Source organism: Pavona decussata, unplaced genomic scaffold (genome assembly GCF_977016875.1).
Source record: "Pavona decussata unplaced genomic scaffold, jaPavDecu1.1 SCAFFOLD_114, whole genome shotgun sequence".
In the NCBI taxonomy this organism is placed as follows: domain Eukaryota; kingdom Metazoa; phylum Cnidaria; class Anthozoa; order Scleractinia; family Agariciidae; genus Pavona; species Pavona decussata.
The window spans coordinates 300,928-323,180 of NW_028145528.1; the positions used below are offsets into that span (position 1 = coordinate 300,928).

Consider the following 22,253-nt stretch of genomic DNA (forward strand, 5'->3'; position numbering starts at 1 on the left):
CAGCCGCATCCTTGGAGACCCGCTCTCTGTCACCCCCTGGGTCTCCGAGGATGGGGCAGCCGTTGTTCTCGACCTGTTCGGTAGATGTGTCAACAGCTTTTCCGGTCGGCTCGCACGCCATTAATTTTGATTAGACCAGCTCAAAAATAGCTGAAATCTTCGATTTTGATACAGTATTTGGTTTCAGCCCAGTGCTCTTTTCTGCAAATCATACAAATTTCCGTAGAACCAGCAGGAATGAGATAATTTTTTTTTATTTAAGTTACGACATTTTTTATAGTATACATGTCTCGGATGAAACTTACCTTATAGTCACCCACAAAGCCCTAACCCTAACCCTAACCCTCCATATAGTCAGCCAACCCTCCATATAGTCACCCTTACCTTACCATGAATTATATGCCAGAAAACCCGCTGGTGGGTGTGGAATAAATACACGCTGTAATCAGCTATATGTTTACTTTTCTTGTCCCGTTGTAATTAGTTATTTGCTCTATATTTAGTGTCACTCTGTAATTAGCTTTATTGTATACTGATCTATACTTCTTGTATTTATTTCACACCTACTAGCGGGTTTCTGTACTAAAGATGGATGAAAGTTCATCCGAAACACGTATACTATAAAAAACGTAACTTTCATTAAGAAAAAAAGATACAAATAAAGAAAACACGATTTTCTCATACCGTAAATAATTAAAAAGCGCCCGAGGCATGTATCAACTTTTTTTTTGTTTTGAAGGGACATATATGACTGAGATATGGGGTTGTGGTAGATCTATGGGAAGGGATCCCCACCCCCCTCCCCCTCCGTATTTTTAAGACCAAAAGCGAAGCGCCGTGATCTTTCGTTCTACGAAGAGAAGCAAGTGAGCGATCCCCCCCCCCCCCCAACTTACTTAAAGGCTTGGATTCAACACTGTGGAGCGTAAGTAGACAAAGGCCTTCGAACAAGTGCTGTAGAGCTACTTCAAATTTAAAAGTTTATGATACGATCATGGTGAGTGTTGACAGCAAAACTTGCTCTCCGGGAAACTTCACAAGACAAACATTTCATCGTGCAAAATAAAATACTAGTGCTCTCGTGATTAGTGGTTGTTTTTTTAGTAGATCCAAGATAAATTCCACTTATTGGAAAGTACGTGAGAAGAGGAAATGCTAAGGCCACCTGACTGTTCTTGGCCTTGTATACAGAACACAAACAAAGATAAAAAGACTCATCAGGAAAGGAAGGAAGAAAATCAATAGAGGCTGATTATGGACGTTAAAAGAACGCTATCATATTTTGATCTGATTTGAATTTGAATTTTAGTCAGGGTTTTAGTGCATAACATTGTGTCAAAAACAGACTTAATAAAGCAAAGTAACTGAACTAATTTTAAATTTATCCTTAAGCTAGTTTTTCTTTTAAGGAAGTGATGTGGAGCATTAATTACTTTGTTCAGTTGGAACTTTCTTTCCGTGCTGATCAGTTCAAGAGGCACGTATTGATATGGGACTCCTATTAGCTGGGGTCATTTATCACAAAATGCCTATTTGATAAGACAAGGCATCTATCAGTCAGGAAGCAGAAGTTGGAATATTACGGTGAACGCCTGAAGAAACAAAAATCAATCCCGTTGACTTGCTGTTGAACGTTCCGCCTTACATCTTAACCAACCTTTGGCACAGTGAAAAAGAACGTGGGTGTAGTTCGAATTCCAAGCGGAGACCAGGGAAAATTGGCCCTGTCTTAGGCCATACGATACCTTTTACTCACCTGGTGACAAGGGGGGTAGGGGCTTTTCTTTGAGCACTTCTATTGTCTCGGAAAGTTAGAAAATAGGCTCGATTATAATCACCAGCTGCTGTTCGGAAAAAAAGATCAGACTCGAGAGAATGGCGGAAATCGAGCCTAGTTGGGAAACTGAAAACGCAAGAAGTAAACAAACAAACCAAGCCGGGCCATACAAAGACGTGTCGAGAAAGAAATTTTTCATCGATCGAGCTACGACGTAACTTTCACTGGATAAGCTCGTTGGTGACCTTTACAAACATGATTGACAGGAAATGCCAATTTTGCGTGTTATTCTCCTAAAAATGTTAATTCTACGTCGAGTAAAAGATGACCTAGTTCCCATTTCATTGATTGACACAGCAGATATTTCTACAATCCACAACAACTTTCAGCCAACAAATTAATTTATTTAAAATGAATTGTTTAAATTTATAAGTTAACAAAAGTACAAGTAACTCAATAAACAAAACCATCTATTTTTTAACACTTTTACGGGAAGTTCGGAGAGTTCTATTGGCTGATAGCTCGCCCCTCGCAAACTGTCAAAGCTATCTAACTGCTTTAACCCGGTGACCGTTCCACGCAAAATAATAATAATAATAATAAAAATCCGGTAAAAGTAGATTATTTCCAATTTTAAACGATTTCCCTTATTATCCTTTCGTGCTCTCTCAGGGTAGTCTATCAAAATTAAGACGCCCTTGGGCAGCCAATCAGATTGCAAGTTTTGCCTTATCATCGGTCACTCAGGTTACTGGGCTTCACGCCGGAATTTCTAAACTACTTGGACTTCAATATATACCTTCTGCCGAAATGGGTTCTGCTTCCGCATTCAATAAATGGCCATAACATAAAGCTAAAAGCAGAATGTTTTTCCATTGTTTAGGATTTCGCTGATGAGTTGTCATTTAGCCTACTTTGTAGCTTATTTAATCCTAGAACTTCCTGGCTCTGTCCTTGGGGTGTAATTACTCCCGGTACAAAAGCACTGACTGGTCTCGTCTTCCTAAACAAACAGGAACACAAACTCTTTACAGCTGCGCGATAGCTTGAGCTGAAGGTAATTAGAATAAATGGATTAATGGCTGTACTAAGCAGGGGGAATATGTAATAAAATATGCCCACAAGTTTTACTGAAAGACATTCGTCGTTCGTAAATACAGATGGATGTAGCGCTTTTAGTAACATATAAACATAAAGAGGTGTCCAGCAAATGAAGAATCCCAAAACGATTGATCCAAATATTTTCATTATATTTTGGCTTTGCATGATTCTCTTTGCCCTAAAATCGCTTCGTTGTCCGTTATGGATCTTCCTTTTTCTTTTTAAGTGTTTCATGATACGAGAGTACAGGGCAACTATTAAAAACAACGGTACGCAGTAGAACAGCACAAAACCGAAGAAGTGGTAGACATTGAGCGCCAACTGGCTCATCATGTTTCTACAAAAAGTATGTTTCTTAACTTCAACGATCTCGGGATAAAGGAAGTAGGGGACAAGACCAAGGCCGGGAAGGCACCAGCTGAGAAAGAGGAAGATTTTCCTAATCTTCCCTGTTAACATTAAAGATTTCAGTGGAAATGCGATTGCAATAAACCTGTCCACGGCGATTAACACCAGGCTGAGAATGGAGACCGCGTACGATATTGCTCGTGAATAAATTCCCAGCTTGCAAAATAACGAAGCCACAGCAGGGTCTTTAATGAGACTTCCACCAGGTTGTAACATCCCTTCGGTGGCATAGAGGGGCCAATTGAAGGCAACGCAAAGCAGGTCCGACACAGCCATGTTCACTATGTAGTAATTGGGGCTTGTCTTCAGGTTTAAAGTCTTGATAAATGTTGTTATGACAGCAAGATTTCCTGTAAATGCTAACAAGCTAATAGTCGAAAGAATAGCAGTGAATGCTGTAGGTACCCCGGGTGAACAGTCTTTCTGGTTAATATGATACACCAAAGATGAGTTATTCATCCTTTTGCTGAAATATCTCCAAGCGCACGCAACTTCCAGAATCAGTTTCCCTACAAATGGTTTACAATATATTAAAATCGTGTTAAAGGCGAAGTGACTCATTTAAATAGCTTAGCACCTGCCAATCAAACTTTGGTAAATATAAGAAAGTGAAGTAAGAATGTAAACAGAGAATATTGTTTCAGCTCTTCAGCTTATTTCTCGTCTATTGTTATGGTTATTTCATATCGCATGTATTGCACGTACGCAGGACGAAAACTCAGTATCTATTGCTTTAATTTTGTCATGACGACAATATCTGCAGTTTGGTATATATATTTATGGTCCAATACATTATAAAATTTTAGCATTGGTAATATATATAGTTTTTTTCTTTACAAAGATTGAAGAAGAAAAGCGAAAAAGGTTAAATTTTGAAACAAAAGCTTTTAAGGGTTAAAGACAATTGTCATGCACACTTATTTGGGTTTTAAATATAGGAAAAATGATTCAATTTCTATTAAAAGGAAAAAATAAAACAACAATTTTCACTTGTTATAATTATTTAAACTAAATTCTTATCAAGTATTTAGCCAAAAAAACGGATTTATACAGGAAATCTATGATGACATTGAGCCCATAAAACAACCTGAGAGTAAAGTTTGTTTTGTTTAATTTTGATTCAAATGAGTACAAACAGATGGCCGATTTTCTCGTGTATTTCGAGAAATAAATACATTGAAAAACCTTCGTTTTAGTGTCAAGCATGTAAGTATTCAAAAGTAAAAAAAAAAAATTGACTCGTTTCTGATTCCTTGGAGTGGGGAGAAACGTAAGATTTCAAAAACGATTTTCTGAACATTTTCAAAATATAATCAAGTAAATGAGGCTGTTGATGTCTTTGCCAAGCACCAAGAAATATCGAGTCGGCCGAGACAAAGCCTATCGGCTTATTTTAAATCTTTGGAGTTGGACTGATACGTGAGAAGATTTCAAGGACGGTGTTATCCTGAATATGCCTCAATGGAAGAGAACACAAGCTTCGCTAACTTGGGACAATATACACATGCGTTTATTTGTCATATTTTATCAGTGCACGAAAACACTGTCAGATAAAGAGGACGCCGTAATTATTTTATTTCATTTTCTGCTAGGATAAATACAGTCGAACCTGTATTAAGCGGTCATCCTCGGGGAATGGCTTAGTTACTGCTTAATACAGGTTGCACAGAATTCACGTCAAAAACAATAAAACGCCATTTTATATAACATTTATTTGACAACTTAGTTGACAGTTTATGCTTCAAAGCGCTCACAACATCGCTTACTCGGTTAAGAAACTTCAGCGATAAAATGGTATAACAAAGGAGAACATAGTTTTAAAACAACAGACTAATAAAACATTAATGCCAAGATGCTACAGTTGGTATTGTAGGTCGTTAGAAATTAAATTACTTGGCAGGCCAGTCAGTCATTACTGAAAATAGATAAATAGCACTCGAATCTCTTTACGGTGGCCAAATTACCTTTATTCTGTTGAAAAAATACAAACATTCGTTTTCGTTACTCTATTTTAGTGGTTTCTTTTTTCAAACTGACCGTTAAAAGCAGTTCAAGACAATAGGAACAGCTCGTTGAGACTTAGTAAAGGGTGACAGCGAGCGCTTGAGGTGACCGTTTAATAGAGGTGACTGTTTAATAGACGTCAAAATTACAGTAATTTAAGGGGAGTAATTTTCGGGAGTTTAACAACTGACCGCTTGATACGATGCGTGCCGCATAATACAGGTTTGACTGTACTGAGCTCCGTTGAGTAAAAATGAAGCTGCAACTGAAAGCAGGTACACGCACAAACGTGACATGCATAAAATTGTCTGAAAACAAGCACATTATTAATACACAGATTTTATCGCCCTGGGCAATCATCTCCCAGCAATAAATCAATCGACTCTCAAACCCTGGCACCTGATCAAACTAAACTTTCGCGACACTCACGTACTAGTATATGTTTGTTTCTTATTTTAACTATTTGTTTGTGTTACTAGGACATTCGAGACGTGACACATTTAATTGTTATCAACATCGCGCTATCATAAGCAATTATGTTGGCACGATCGTCAGTGACAGACAAGTATGCCTGTAAATATTCCCCTACTAAATTGGCTGCGCCTTAATATATGCATGGAAAATGTCTCACATTGTGCTAGTTCACTAAATTTTTAAGGAAGAAATTCTGAGGATTATTGGAGAAATTTTCGTAAAATCCTTGAAAAAAAAGTTTAAAATTCATAAAATCGTAAAAAGCCTGGTTTTGTGGTGATGAGAATAGCCGGTTAAAAACCATTTAAGGCGCGCACGGAATGCTGGGTGATGTATTCAGTTAACTTCAAATTCGGATGAATGCCAAGATAAGACGGCTTTTATGCTATTTTCGGTTAAGTAGCGTGCGGTGAAAAATTATGCCGGCGGACATATTTATGATTTCGTGATATGTATGGGAAATCGCACCACCTCGAGTACAATTCGTGATTATTAGGTACGAGTGATATTTTTAGCTAGACTTTCCGAAATTAAAGAACTTTCAAAACATCACGATCGAGGAGTATCTTCGTAATCAGAGTACTAAACGTTTAACCGGCAAAGGAACTGAGAACACTTAGGCATCGTTCTGTGGATGGACTTCTCCGCCAACGTTGTTGTTGCTGGGCTGTACCTCCTCCATCATGAACGAGAACTTCCTTTCAATAACACTTTCTCTTGTGTCTTGGATGTTGAATGCTTTAGTAAAAGCTGCAAGAAGTAGAACACGGACCAGTTGACGACGACCTCCTGAGTAAAGATGTATCTTAAGAATTTGACCATAGCGTATTGCAAGTACACAATACACTTTTGTTAAGAAACAATACTTAAAGGAAAAGTATCATAGGTTTTTTTGATATCTTTTGTTAAAAATGATCAAATAAGACCTCCAATCAGCTGCCATATAATTCTAGAATGACGAGAGGAAAGAGTCAACTCATTTCTTGAAGTGAACAACTCGTGATCTGTTCTAGCGCGTTTTGGAAACAAAAATGCAAGAACTTGAAAGATATTAGTCTAACATTTTTCAAGTTTCCGCCCATTCCGACTAATTCTGTGTTTGGCCAGAGACACTCATCGACAGTTTTATTGCACTGGGCTGATAATTTATTACAAACTTGACAATTATTTCGTTGTTTCTGCTGACAGACAAACATTTTTGGGTTTTGAAATGACAGGAAATATGCATAATACTTCCCCTTTAAGATAGATTTTAACTTTAGGAAGGCCGGGCCATGAATCTGGCCCCAGGCCTATAACCGCGGAATCGCGAGACGGAAATACTATTAAGTGATTTCATCACGCTGACACTGTGTAAAGATAGAATCCAGGCCTAAACGAGCAGGATCCACAAGGGACTATGTTGGCTAGTTTCGATGTACAATTGCAGGTTGAGAAATGTGTGTTGTAGCAGTTAAACCTAAGGGTGCAAACACTCGGGAAAAGATTGGCATTTACGATGCCGGTTCAAGCTAAGAGAATATCGTAGCAATAAAGTGCTGGGCCATCCTTACCATTCAAGTTGTAAGTTCTTCGGCAGAGACAGCAAAAGAGATTCAAGGCCCAGATTTTGAGGAAACTTCTCACCTAATGTTCATAAAGATATAATAAAACAAATAAAATACAATGAACTCAAAGCAATCATAGAGGTACTTCCTAAACCTCCCCCTTTGGTTGCATACTCTTGGTTAAGTGATGCATGTTTTGGTGTCCAGTCAAACTGTCGTTTGTGGTTATGTGACAAAGGAGAAATAAAAGATTAGCAGTTGTCTCGGGAAGGGAAGGTGTGTGTGTGTGTCTGGGGGGGGGGGGGGGGGAGGGTTTCAAAAAGAACAGTTACAGGGAATCGCAAAGACCTTTGTTGGGTTGAAGTGTGCAATTGGAGACTTGTTTTGGGTTGGAAAGACTTCTTTCGGGTCGAACGATTTTGTCAACTGATTCGAGGAGTTCTGTGCAGAGAGATGTGAAGATTAATTTCTAGGCCCTGGGAATTTTGGGGATTGACCTCATCTGCACATTCCGTTCCTAATATGTTTAAGTAATCCCCTTGAATTACTGCATTAGTCACCAGTGCTGCATTAGATTTAAATAGTGGACGATCAATACCGTCGCCGGAAGACGCATACAACTAATCGGTCGCTTGATTCCTACCTTGGGCGTAGAAAAAGTGTAAAGCACAGGATTGACTGCGGAGTTAACCGGCAGAACAAACGCTGCAAACCACACGTAAACCTTTCCGTGAGGATCGTAGAATTTCTCAATAAGAGCAAGAATACTCAAGATTATAACAGGCACCCAACAACTGAAGTCCGTTAAGATGATAGCGAACACTCTCCGTGCCAGGGTGGACTCTCTTTTGAGGCTCGTGGGATTCGTTTGTGATTCTCCATGAGCTTTGACCCTACGCTGTGATTTGAAGACTTTGAGAATAATGGCGATGTAAGCTGCCAGAATGAAGAGGAATGCTGCGAGATTCAAAGCGATAAACACAGCAACTGAATACTCCCAGCCTGCCAGTCTTTCTTCAGATAACTGAAGAGGAAGACAAACCGAGGAACGACCTGTATGGGAAAAACGTTACACATAGTGAAACTGAAATGTAATGCCATTTTATGTCACTGAGAGGTCTTCAGAGTTTTTAGTCGAACGACAACGAACGTCTGCACTTTCCACCACGCTGTAGACCCTCAATCTCGTCTAAACTAGGGAAAGGTGGAGGGTGGGGGGATTCTTTACGCGCAGACGTTTCTAATATTTTCGATATCACCATCAAACTTTGTGACTTTTTCAGAAATTTAATAAGGAACAGTTACCTTTCTTACAGTATGTTTATGTTGTTACCTCACTTTAGTGTTCCTCTACTAGTTTTGATTACTTTTTGGTGAATTTTGGCGGTTTCTGAAGTTTTGGGAAATCCAGAAAGACAAGTTGGACACCATTTGGAAATCAATCATGTAATTACGACGTCATATGACGTCATCAAATCATATTTCGAACCTCAAAGGAAACATCTTTGTACGTTCAATTTATTCTCCAAGTTTCATTGTCCTAATATTTATACTTTCAGAGGCATTAGGGGGGGGGGTGGGGCTGGGGCGGAATCCACCACCTCACCCCGGACACAGACGAAAAAAAAAAACTAGTCTAGAGAGTTTTGATAAGAAGTCGCGGTTTCCAGTAATGGTGAAACTTGTGTTTATTTGATATAACAGCCTTGAACATAAATATATCAAGCATAGGCTATTGACAAGAGAAAATAAGGGGACAGAGAGGGGCGTTGGCTGGAATATGTGAATTTTACTTAAGGAGGCTCGCAGCAGTTTTTCTGGACTTAGGGTGGAAGTTTTGAAATTACAATCTCGCATAGAAGATAATCTTCGATCTCCTTCATACTACATCATCATTTCAACATATAATCAAAGTTAATTTTCTCATCGGTTTCAAAGCAACAACTATTACTATAGCAACGATAGCGCATATCATATCATTTTAAACATTGTCAATTATCTCGAAATCTATTCAGACACTTTATAGCAAAACTTTAAGGATTTAAACTACTTAATCTAGACAACTTGTAGACGAAATTGGAAACAAATCTGTAAGAGCGTTTTCAAGTAAATAATGAATAAATTTTTACTGGGTAATTTCGTTTATTGCCGCATTTTTCACCAATAGCTCTGGCAAAATAAAACTTGACACTTCGTCTTTTTTGTTGAAAGGCCTATTCTCGTGGCAAAACATTCAAATATGTATTGAGCTTCGTGGGTGTCTCCGATTTTAAGATATTTATGTTAAATAAGGTGCAAATGAATGAAAAAGTTCCTACTTTGCATAAATCGAGATATCTTTAAAATGCCTCCAAACATTTTTCTGTTAAATTACAAGCGGTTAGAGTAAGAATTCTTTTCGACATTCGCGCAAGTTTTAGGCTCAAGAACCGAAACCGGTGTTAGATAAGAAGGCTGTCTAATGGCATTGTCTAATGGCGGCTGTTACATATTCAGTATGGCTTTCCCAAGTGGCATTTACAGGCGTTTTTAAGTGAAATTCACATATCCCAGTGGCTATACTGGGGGTCTCCCTCTCTGTTCCCTTTAATATTTTCTCTTGCTATTGATCATTTTGATTGGCGTCTTTTCTCACATACTGTTTTGAAACAAAAATGGGAGGAAATACTGTACCGTAAAAACCATATTTCCTCCTCTTATTGTAAAAGTAGGTAATGCCAAACGCTGGAACAGAGGCGATGACAACACCACATATCCATGTTGCAGCACAAATCAAATAAGCTCCTCTTAACGTCAAACGAGAAATCCTTAATGAGAAGACGATGCTGATTAACCGCTCAGCGGTGATAACAGTCAGCATTAGTACCGAGACCTCGCTCGACAGCACGGCCAAAGCGCCAGCCAGCTTACAGACAGTTCCTGACCGCCATTCCAGATCGTAGCTGAAGTAAGCGCCTTTTGAAAATACCTATCAGTTAAATCAATTGTGGCAATTGTGGCTGAATTGGAATTTTCAATTACGAAAATATTCACCTTCTGGTGCATTAAGCTATATATTCCAACGTTCGTGTAACTCAGAGTGAGCAAATGTGCATGCACACACAAACACAAGAACAAAGAGAAAACGCTTAGCGAACGTATAACAGCTGACCAGTTTTACCTTCCCATATTTGGTCAGCAACGGCGATTATCATTAGATACACCCCCATGAGGAAGTCAGACATCGCGAGGTTTGTCAAAAGACAGGTTTGAACCGGGTGGTCATCACGCTTAATCAGACGCCAGACAATTACTGCCAGGTTACCAAGCACGGCAAGGATACCGACCAACCAGATGCTGATTCTGGGGCCTAGGTCCTTGATCATGCGATTGCATTCAGAGAAGACATCTCTCTTTCCCGGTGGAGACTCACAGATCACGTTAGCAATAAACTTCTTAACGTAGCAACACAGGGAGGAAGTGTCCATTCTCCTGCGATCAAATGAGGAGCTGGGTTTATATTGTGAATTTAAAGCGAATATGATTTTTATAACTTTATTCATAACACAGTCGGATTTCCAACATAGCAACGTAGAGACGTGTATGTGTTCCTGCGATTAGTTCACACACACACAAGAAAAATCGATTTACGAATTTCTGCAAAAAAAGAGTTACATATACTGCTTTGACCTGTCCTGAATTTCAGCTAGGTATTAGTCGAGAAATCAGAGTCTTAAAACATACACACGTTTGAGTCTTCTTAGGCCTTTAAACGTATATAATGGAATCCTTTTCAAAAAATTGTTTTGTAAAAGACTGCAAAGAAAAAAAAAAGGAGACAGAAAATCGTCAGATAAGATAATGAAATTGAGTTAAAAATCGAGACCTATATGTACCTAGATTGCTTTCCAATTTGTATGGAAGAACCGACTGTTCCAAGAGGAAATCAAATTAAACGATCCTTTCTACTGAAAATTTGGACAAAAACCCGGGTAGCACTAATCTGCGGAACTGGAGACCGCGGAACCGCGGAACCTGCGGAACCAAGAGAAATAACTACAGTCGAACCTCCACTAACGGCCACCTCTCCACAACGGCCACCTCTCTATAACGGCCACATTTTTTTGTCCCGGCGGATCCTCCATACATTAGCTCTTGTTTAAACCTCTCTACAACGGCCACCTCTCTATAACGGCAACGGCCACTAAAGTGCGTCGCCAACAGCCAAAATAACCTCTCGATAACGGCCAGTACAGTACTTTTTTGTAAAAACTTTTTTTTTTTATAAACTGATGCAGTAATCGACATTTGTCTTCGGAACATTACGTTTCTGTATCCGTTTTAATGATATACGTATTTTGACTGTGTTCCATTTATATGCTGCAGTAAGCATAAATTGTCTACAATAATATAGCGAATGTTGCGAACCTTGCTCGTTTCGTCTTGTTAACATTTTGTTTCAAAACATTATTTACGTTTTATTGTGTATTTTATCTATTATATTATTTAAGATTGGATTTATATTATTATAGGCCACAGTAAGCACGAACTTGGCACAATAAACATGTTGTACTTCCCGAAAATAAAAATGTGTCATATTATACCCCTACCTCCCCATAACGGCCACCTCTCTACAACAGCCACTTTCTTCTGTCCCCAAGGTGGCCGTTGTGGAGAGGTTCAACTGTAGTTTTTTTTTTTTTTTTTTTTTTTTGCAACTTACATACCAGGTATAAGGTTACAGCTGATTTCATTGCTGTGTATAGACCCGGATTTTTTTTTTTACATGATTCGACCAAGAGAAAATGAGATTTTCTCCTGATAAGACAGTATGATTCGACGGTCATGATTTGACCGAGAGGTTACCAAGCTCATCGATGAACTCGCAAAATCATGAAGGTTTAGTCTGAAATGTCAGCCGTCTCCTCCCCCTAAGCGGGTTAGGGGGAGGAGACGGCTGACATTTCAGACTAATGAAGGTTCTGCACGAAGACTTGAGGTGGCAGGTGATTTATCACCAATATTTTTACGGGAGCTCGATGAAGGAAACAGCCAATGTTCTTTTTACGAGGACCGCATTTGTTTAAAAAATCCGTAGATTTTATCAGCAACGTGGCGAGGTGAACCGAAAGAGAAGAAAAGGACGGCAATAACATTTGTCGTGGTATAATCAGCCATAAAACGACAGTATGTTGCCCTCAAGAATTCATTTCTCTGTTTGGCAATCACCCTCAGCTGAAGTTCAGAAAAGCAAAACAATAAGCTTGGAACGTTTGGCAACCAGCCATTTCATATACCAGCATATACTAGAAGAGATGGAATTTTGAGGGAAATAATTTTTGTATACTCTGGTGTAACTGCAAACTTTGTTCGACTTCAAACAAAGGAAAAATAATGAGTTAGACGTGCCTTTTTGTACATAAAACCAAGGCGCAGAATCGATCGACACGTTGTTGCAATGCTAAGCCGGGTCCCTGTACCGGTCTAGGTATATATTAATCTATACAGAGTTCCGGCTTGCTCCTTATCATCGCCTCTAAAACTTTGTTTTCTTTATCTGTTCCAATACCAGGCAAACAAACGTTTATGCAAGCATATATTGTTCAAGATATTGTTCAAGAAACCAAACATAAACAAAACAAACAGGGATTCGGCCCAGGATAAGTCTATTGGGATAACGGCCGAGTTTGTCTCGGTATATAGTATTAATTAAATTGATTAATCATTCTTTGTGCTGATCGAGACTCGGCCGTTAACTCAATTGGGATAACGGCCGAATCTGTATCGGTATATAAAAACCGAACAAGTTAACAGCCGAAAAATGCTTGCTATATACCGAACAAGGTTGAGGCTTATCTCGTTATTATCAAAACACTCAAACAAACACGAGCTTACAAGACAAGATTCTTTGCCGTCCTTTTCTTCTCTTTCGGTTCATCTCGCCACGTTGCCGATACAATCTACGGATTTTTAAAACAAATGCGGTACTCGTTAAAAGAACATTGGCTGTTTCCTTTATCGAGCTCCCGTACAAATATTGGTGATAAATCACCTGCCACCTCAAGTCTTCGTGCAGAACCTTCATGATTTTGCGAGTTCATCGATGAGCTTGGTAACCTCTCGGTCGAATCATGATCGTCGAATCATACTGTCGTATCAGGAGAAAATCTCATTTTCTCTTGGTCGAATCATGTAAAAAAAGAAAAAAAAAAAAAAAAAATTACGGGTCTATACACAGCAATGAAATCAGCTGTAACCTTACACCTGGTATGTAAGTTGCAAAAAAACTAGTTATTTCTCTAGGTTCCGCAGGTTCCGCGGGTCCGCTGTCTGCAATTCCACAGATTAGTTCTACCCCCCAAACCCTGCTAATTTCATCAAGGAGCATTGTACTATTGCCATGAAACAGGTATCCCTTTTCTCGAAAAATCTCAGGTGGAAAACATCGCCTTTCCATTTGATTTCTCATGATCACCAGGAATTAACTACCGCGGAAAGAAAATGGAAAGCGATCCTCAACTTAATATTTATCCATTTCTGCCGGATATTTACATATATTTCCAAATCGGCTAGGACGTCTTCCATGTGTGAAATAAGAAGAAAGAAACAATGCTAGAGTGAACAGAGCCGAAAAGCGGCAAAACCAAAGGTAGCTTCCCCCACCTCCCTGACATGATCTTTTAAGAAATTGCTAAGTTAATCCCGACTCCCTGAGGCAAAGTAAACGGCTCCTTTTGCTGTCACGATTGCGATTTTTGTGCTTCCCTAGTTTTTATTATAATAGTGAATGCTCAGATTCATCAAAAATACTCTTTACATGGAGCGGGTAACGACTGGAGGATGGCGCAAATTAAACAACGTATATAAATTTATTAAAATTATTTATTTTCTTAGAGCCGCTGTTGTAACGCTGTTGTAAACGAACGAGAAATCTTTACTTACAGAGTAGTCAAATTCTCGAGGTCACTGAAGCTGTACCAGCCAAAGTACCTAAGGTCGTTACTGGAAAGGTCACTAAGAGAAAATAAACCATATAAGAACATTTTAATATCCAATCTTATTACATGTAAAACTGGATCATTGTACAATGCAATTCCAGGGGTTTGATCGCCTTAGCGGCCATGGTATGTGAGCCATGCATTATACCATGCCGGAGAAACAGCCACTATTAGTTATAAATTTTCTTCTGGTTGGTTGTCTTCGCAATATCTAGGACTCAAATTTCTGCAAGGCTGATCGGACCAGGGGCACTCAACGGATCGTTTCGGTAAATTATCTGTTCGGAAGGCCTTAATCCCCTACAATTTTCTAAAAATAATTTTCGCCTCAAACTTTCGTGATATGGGAAATTTAAAGCCTGGTGTTTTCGGAATGATGAAAATGTCGTTTCGAGTACCGAAAAAAGGTCAGCTAAGATTTTCGGAAAGGAAATAAGACCTAAGTTTTTTGGGAAATGGACAAAAATGCCCTAGTAATTTCGAAAAGACTTAAGTTCCCCTAGAATGACCGAAGAGATAAAAATATTATAGCGCAGCTTTAAATGAATCTACAGAGCTTTAAAGGCACTCCAGATAGCCTAAAATAGCGTTTCAAAGGATCTGAGTGAAAACTCCCATTGGGAGCCCCTGTCGGACTGCGTAGAAAACATAGCACGACAGCGACATGATAGACACCACACCGAGAATCAACAGAATGCGGCAACCGTAGACAGCTGTTTCGAGCTGGTTGGCCGTCGTCAGCACGGTGTAGCACAGCAAAAGGTAGAGCAACCAACGCTAGTCGAGTTGTCAGCCAAATGCACGTGGTAGCCGATTTCGAATGGGCCCATCCGTCCACGTCATAGCGCGTGACTACGAACAATGAACAAAAGAACTGAAATATCATGTCGCTGTCGCAATAAGTTAAATGAGAAAAGCTAAACTCTCCTTCACAAGTACATGGTCAAACCATGTTAAAAAGAACTACAGCATATCGGATCTGAAAAGATCTACGGTCCAAACACATAAAAGCAAACAATCTGCAAGGAACCGCACAACGAAAATGCTGCAAGTATACGCAGGATCTGTGAAAGATCTAATCAGCCAAAAATATAAATGAGACAAATTTCTGCAAGGCTGATCGGACTGCGTAGAAAACTTAGCACGACAGCGACATGATAGAGTCCAAACCGAGAATCAACAGAATGCGGAATATAGGAATATTTCTTGATTGTTTTTAGGTAATTATTTCACTCGCGCTTGTGGGATATGAAATGATAGACTCATATCCAACAAGCGCGAGTGAAATAATTGTGAATTATCCGAATATCAACTTTATAATTAACAATTATTCCACGAATAAGATATGATAGATAGCCAACGAGGCGCGCAGCCAACAAGCGTGAGTGGAATAATTGTTTTGTTAAAAACAATCAAGAAATATTGCTAGATTTTGCTGAATTCGCTTTTTTCTCGGGCATGGTGTAATGGCTCATATACCATAGCCGCTAAGCCAATCAAATCGCTGGAATTGCATTATACAATGATCCATTTTTTACTAATGTGCAATATCATTCAGATATCATCATTATGATCTTGAGCTTCCCGGAAGGAGTAATGGAAGTGCTAACGAAAAAAAGATGTAAAAGCTGTAGAATGCTCGTGAGACTAAGATGGCGTGCGTTCAGATGTAAAATGATAGCTGCAAATTCGAGAATTTGGAGTGCTTTTGCAATTGATTGTTCAAATTTATTTAGCGTTTTCTAGGGTGATAGTTTATTACGCTTTAGGTTGGTTAAAAAACTCCTGCCATTAATCTTCTCAATCAATTAGATGTAAAAGACAGAAACGGCCAAAGTAATCAAGACTTAATCGTCACGTTTTCCCTACGTTGTCGGACGCAATGTGTATGCATTTGCTTCGAGTTCTAATTAGGTTATTGTATTGTTCGCGTCTGTTGTGATTGGTTAGAGGGATTACTTTAAAGACAGGTAACGAAGTCACGAAAACGAGATTAAAAGAATTTGGAAACGAAACTTACAATCTATCAGAAAATATAGTTATAAGATACCCGGATTTTCATCTTAACTGGATGCTATTTTCTTGCACGTCTGATCTCCTGGGTCATCAGTGAGCCAAGACTCTAACAAGCCTGTATAGTAATGAGAATAAGCTAAGATGGCCGAGGGGAAGGATAATTACAGTCAATCCACGCCACGCGTGAGCGGTATTTTTGAAATTTGAATGGAATTTTGAAATTTACCTGTCAGTTTCGAACATCGCCAACGAGATTTCAGAGTTCTTATAGAAATTTCCCTAGTTTATTGACGGTATAAAAGCTATGAATTTTTCTTTACATTACAGCATTAAGTATTTCGAGAGTAACAATTGTTTCTCTTGAGTATTTTTGAATCTTTTTTCCCGTTAATGCGTCTTTTTCGGAAAGATTTCCAGCGATTCCAACATTCGATTCAAATGCCGGACATTACAAAGAGGATTTCGAAAATTTATTTCATTCTCGGAAAATAAAATAATGGTCACGCGTGACGTGGATCGACTGTAACACGAATACATACTTACAGAAATTCAAGACTGGGAACCTCTTTGAAAGTACCACCACTAATTCCTGTAAGCTGGTTGCTGGAAAGATCTCTGAAAACGTAAAACTGTCAGTATTCTGGAAAAATAAGTTATAAGAGGGCAATAAAAGACATTTAGTCGCTTTCTTGAAACCGTCACTTTTGACAATGCCGGAACGCAATTACAAACTTGTGTTGGGAAACTAAGGGCGCGTTTTTTTATTCACAATTCTGGAATGAGAATGGCCAGAATGTAAAATGCGCGCGTTTTTCTATTCCGCATTTCTATTCCGGAATGGACAGAATGCCATTCCATCCATTCTGCTCCCAGGGGTAGAATGAACAGAATGTTGCGAATGAAAGTCCAAGATGGCGGACGGCGAGATGAGCGCTGCGGATTCAAATATGTCTCTACCGGAGAAAAAATCAGGTTACACTTTTGGACACAATGAAACATTGCTTCTAATTTCATTGTACCAAAAGTACGAGGTTTTTTCAGTGATGTTTCGTACAAGAAAAGGGCGATTTGGCAAATGATTGCCGACGACATGAAGAAAAATGGCTACTCTCCGTCGGCAGTAAACTGCGAGAACAGGTGGAAATGCCTTACATCTTCGTTCCGGGCGTTTTTTTATGCAGACAATCCGAGTTATTCCTAGCATTCCGTACCAACCATTCTTATTCCAGAATTGTGGATAAAAAAACGCGCCCTAAATTTAGTTGTTAGTTGTTTACAATGACCTAAGATTCTGGTTAAGCCCTGGTAGCGCTCAGTACAGGTTGACCAAGACTGAAGTCTGGGAGCCTGGTTATACCCTGGTAGCCCGGATTTTTTGCAAGACCGGGAATACCAGACTTACCTGGAATACCAGGGTTAAGCACTCAGACTCTTTGCACGTGTGTTTCAAGCCTGGTAAGTCTGGTTCAAGAACCAGGATACCCCGATCTTTGAACCAGACTTGAACCAGGGTATGATCCTTGTTTTACCAGGTTCTTAGGCTCTTGTTTCCTGGAAATGGTAGAATTGTTCAATTTCTAATTCAGTTTATTTTAAGTGTTTTTCTGTTTTCTACGAAACGTAAGACTGTGATTGTTCACAGTTTTGCAAGGTTTCCTCGAAGGTTCAAATTGGGAGAAGCACTTAACTCCTCATTAACTGATTGGTCGTTCGTTATTTATTTCCTGAGACGAGTTGGCCTGTTGATTCGTTTTGACTTTCTAAATCACTTATCTTTTGAAAACACCATCTACTAGTATTTGTCGTTGAACTGCAAATATGTTTACAGGACAGCATAACTTTAGACAAATCGTGTCATGTCAGTACGTTGTTGATTAGTTGCTGTGTTAGCTGTTGTCCAGCAGACCACAGTTAATTAAAGGCAACCTGACAAACTTCTTTGTTATATGTTTTTGTTTGCCTTTTTGGCCTTGACCCTGACAAACAACAATAGAATTTGGTATGTGTTGGAGAAACCGACCAATCGAAACGTTTTTGTTAAGATATTCAACTGTGGTGTGAATGTTAAAACAAAGGATTGTGCAGGGTCGCGGCCCTTCCAACATAAATTAAATTGCAGCACCATTGTTTTCATGGCAAGGTTTCGTGATCAGTCCTTAATTAATTATTAGCAGACTAAACTTGAAAAACCTTAAAGGGGCAGTGACACTATTTTTTAGATTCACTTTTAATAGCCAAAAAATAGATTTGTATCCATAGAAACATTAAAGTAATGGTTCAGCCTTGTTAACAATAACCTTACTAGTAAATAGAAACTAGTATTGATTGTCTTTGGCTGCAGATGGCTAGGATGGAAATGGATTGCAATTTGAACAATTGGCCAAATTTTTCAAGTTCATTCTGTGCACCTTAGAAAAATCACTCTGAAGTTGATGAGAGTTGTTCTTCCTCCTATAAATATTTTAATATCTTCCTCCCGTTACTCTAAGAGCAATATAGGAGACTCCATGTCCTTCTCGTTTCAACCAAGTGGGCACTCGACGCTTGCATGTTTTCCTTTTTTGCTACGAACTCAGTGAATTTTACACGGCTTACTGTAACAGTGTAGGATGTGAGAGACGTGGGGTGAAGGAGCCAGTAAAAAGACGAATTTTTCCTGCATGATGTATACTCACAGGTATTTTGTGTCTCGTGGTAGGTCTCGTGGAATTGTTGACAAATTTCTACTACTGCAATTGACACGAATCCTGAATGGAGCTGCCTTGGCAAAAGAACAGTTACACTGTTTGGAAGAATCTGAAAATAACAAAAAGATATTGAGCTAAGAAAAAAAATTCTCCTATTCCAACTGGCAAACAAAGCAGACAAATAGAAGGGAAATATCAAATGTAGATTTAAGACAGTTGCCATCGGTTTACTAGTTTTTAACTGACTGAAAAATATATATCTCCATTACTTACATTGTCCATCAGTTGATATGTTCATGGTGACTGAACCAAAAGAGTTACTTGCGGCACAAACGTAGCGTCCATGTTTTTCGTTAGATGTCAAATTGTAAATCACACTTGTGCCGTTTTGTAAAACGTTACTATCTTTTGACCAAGTAATTATCGGCGCTGGGGCACCTCGTGCTTGACACCACAAGGGTGATTCCTGGCCAACGAGTATTGCTTGTTTTGAATATGCTGTCCTGACAAACCAGGGAGCAACTGGAGTGATGATATATAATATACAAAAAAAATTAAATAAATATGAACAAAAAGAAACTTTTTTAAATAATTGTTGTTCATTTGCTATTGTTCCACGTACGAAGCGATAGGCAATTGTACAGGATATTCTGTAGGATATTCTGGGTGAGTTTGAACTTCTTTCCCCGATTACGCCTTCATGCTTTTTCGTTTCGAGTCGAGTTCAGGTTTTTTTCGTATCATTAGCAACTCTTTAAAAGTTAACGCTTACTTACAGAAGACTGCAGTTATCTATCCTTTCTTGGCCATTGATTTCACGGGCGTGGAAAACCTTGCTAATTGTTCTTTATTTTGATCATGCTAGCTGGTCTCTCGTAGATAATAGCTATTCAAGATAAATAAAATATTATATTACACTGTGTTCTTACCACCATTGCTCAGGTCAAAAGCTTGGTAACGGGCACTAAAGCCAGCTCCTTTCCACTGACCAAAAATCTCCACAGACATCGTATTGCCACTGGAACTTAAGGGCATCTGAAAATCGGCGTGTTTGTCACAATCACGCGCGAGTATGCTACTTGAGCAGTCCAAACCATCACGCACGGCAATGAAACTGTCGTTGAGACAAACCATGTCGCTTACATGAAGACTGTCGAAAGTCAATTTCACATACTTCCCAAGGGGAGCGTTGATATTCCACCGTCGATAGTTTTTGCAGGCAGTATGTGAGGAGAAGGATGATTTACTAAAGGCTCCTTTCACTCCGTTCAGGGTTTCACGGCAGGGAGAAGAAACACAAGCTGTGTATGCAACATGGAGTAAAACAACAACAACAACAAAAAAGGATAACAAACATATTAAAATTTACAGAAGTGCTTTCCTTAAAGCAGAGCTCGCAGGAAAATAGATTATTAGTTGTAACAGGGAAAATCATGATTGCATATACATTTACCTGTTTTGAGAAAAACGTCTTCAGTTTGCAAATACATGCTTAATGAGAGGAAATGAAATTTTTATTAATGGATGGAACGTGTCGTGATGTTTTATAATACTCGAATTAAATATTATGTACATATGTATGTATGAACACCGGAAAAGATATTTAATAAAATCGATTACAGCAAAAGTTGAGAAACGTTATTACAAAGAAGGTCAAAGGTGAATTTGTAGTAATATAGATCTAAGGCTTCAAGAAAGTTGTTCCACGGTATCGCTGGAAAATAAAACAAGAAAGAGGGAAACAAAATGCAATTCTTTCAGTTCCGAAGATAGAAAACCAGTTGCAGAAAACTTTTACCTCAGAATATCCTGGCGATACGTTTTCATGATCTCTTTTGTTGTTACTTTTAGATCGTAAAAAACGGTGATGCGTATCATGCCCTTGGAAAGGAAAATTCACTTTTGCCTCAGTTGGAAAAATTACCAAAGAGAGTTAGTTGATCGTTTTTTAAACTGCCATCATTTTGAAGTCAACTAAAAAAAATGATCATTCAGAAAACTACACTTTCTTTTATGATCTCATTAATCGACAGGATAAACCCTAATGTTGTTCCTCGCGAAAAACTTATCTTCATTATCTGCTCTGAAGGGTCCTTCTTTAATTAAAAAACGCTGTTGGATGCATCAAGTATAAAAGAAAGTAAAATAGCACGTACCTTTTTCACATCCCATGACAACAGATATAATCCAGAGAGTATAGGCTAACTGCAATCTTTTCTCAACCATTTTACTGCTGAAGTACGTGTGAGCTGTGCAACTGAAAACTGAAAACCTCAGAAAAAAAGAACATCCGGTATCACTAAAACCTAACAGGGCAGTAAAGTAAAGAAAGCACAAAGAAAAATTTGCATGAGCAAAGCTTTCCATTCTGCGGGGATGATGATTACAGCTTCAATGACAAGTTGGGGTTAAAATTAATAGCGTCTTTTGTTTTGACGAACAATTGCAATCAGAAAGACATAAAAGATAGCTACCAACATCTAGTTAATTAACTTTATTCTGTCACATTTTTTTCCTGAGCTTTAGAACTGTGATTTAAATCTCCTCTTAAAAATTGTGTTTTGATGCGACGCGAAAAATCCTATTATGCCTCTAGAATCAATTTTATTATTAATTTTTTTTTTAAAAAAAGTGCATTTTGATGCGATGGGAAAATTCTACAATGCCTCCACCATCAGCTTAAAATTTAAAAAAAGACAATTTTTATGCGATCGCGATGGAACTGAATCTTAAACCGGGCTCCGATATTTTATAAACAAGAAATAGTTAAAAATGATGTCTAGAAAATATTTCCTTTTTACGATTTTGAGTTAAGCAAATTACTATGCGATGCAAGTTTAATTTGGGGGAAACGAAGGAAGAACTGACAAAATCATGCAATAGTCAAAACAAAAAGGAATGTTTGCTTTATAGCCGCAAAGTAAGGGTTGCCTGCAGTTCTCAGCAAAGCTATATGCTACACACTTATCATTACAGCTTGGATCAATGATGCACTCTATATTATAACATATATTTATGTAAATAAAGAAATTTTCTTCGTCTTTTTATAATATCCAGAACAAATACAACTGCAGCTTACATTTAATTTCGGAAAGATTTCCACACAGCTCCATACATTAATTATACATGCACCACTGTGATACTAACCATATCTTGAAAACGGCAAGCGTGAATAGAGCTTGAGTCACTGCAAAATGTATACATAGGTATTAATGTATAGGCCAGTTCGGAAATCTTGCCAGGAAAATTCTTGGCTGATCTT

General features: G+C 38.6%; 2 protein-coding genes across 2 annotated transcripts; both read right to left on the minus strand.

The window, feature by feature from the left end:
* Positions 1-2,133: 2,133 nt before the first annotated feature.
* LOC146469995 (neuropeptides capa receptor-like) lies at positions 2,134-3,795 on the minus strand. The gene has a single exon (XM_085121962.1). The coding sequence runs from the start codon at positions 3,743-3,745 to the stop codon at positions 2,657-2,659; it is 1,089 nt and encodes a 362-aa protein (XP_084978088.1). The 5' UTR covers positions 3,746-3,795; the 3' UTR covers positions 2,134-2,656.
* A 2,286-nt stretch (positions 3,796-6,081) lies between these two features.
* LOC146469996 (uncharacterized) lies at positions 6,082-21,389 on the minus strand. The gene is made up of 12 exons (XM_085122097.1): positions 21,148-21,389; positions 19,921-20,292; positions 19,265-19,513; positions 18,980-19,100; positions 16,848-16,919; positions 14,233-14,304; positions 11,035-11,106; positions 10,472-10,782; positions 9,985-10,266; positions 7,955-8,364; positions 7,318-7,390; positions 6,082-6,514 (listed from the first exon to the last, which is right to left on the minus strand). Exons 1-12 carry the CDS (start codon positions 21,356-21,358, stop codon positions 6,381-6,383), a joined length of 2,379 nt encoding a protein of 792 aa, XP_084978223.1. The 5' UTR covers positions 21,359-21,389; the 3' UTR covers positions 6,082-6,380.
* Positions 21,390-22,253: the final 864 nt, after the last annotated feature.

What these genes read in the sequence shown, in the direction of transcription:
- LOC146469995 (XM_085121962.1), bottom strand. Translation starts at nt 3,745, where the DNA reads ATGAATAACTCATCTTTGGTGTATCATATTAACCAGAAAGACTGTTCA.
- LOC146469996 (XM_085122097.1), bottom strand. Translation starts at nt 21,358, where the DNA reads ATGGAAAGCTTTGCTCATGCAAATTTTTCTTTGTGCTTTCTTTACTTT. An exon ending in CATATCAACTGATGGACAAT is followed by an intron (nt 19,101 to 19,264) that starts GTAAGTAATGGA and finishes TGTTATTTTCAG; the next exon opens with ATTCTTCCAAACAGTGTAAC. An exon ending in CTAAGAAGACTCAAACGTGT is followed by an intron (nt 10,783 to 11,034) that starts GTATGTTTTAAG and finishes ATTTGATCGCAG; the next exon opens with GAGAATGGACACTTCCTCCC.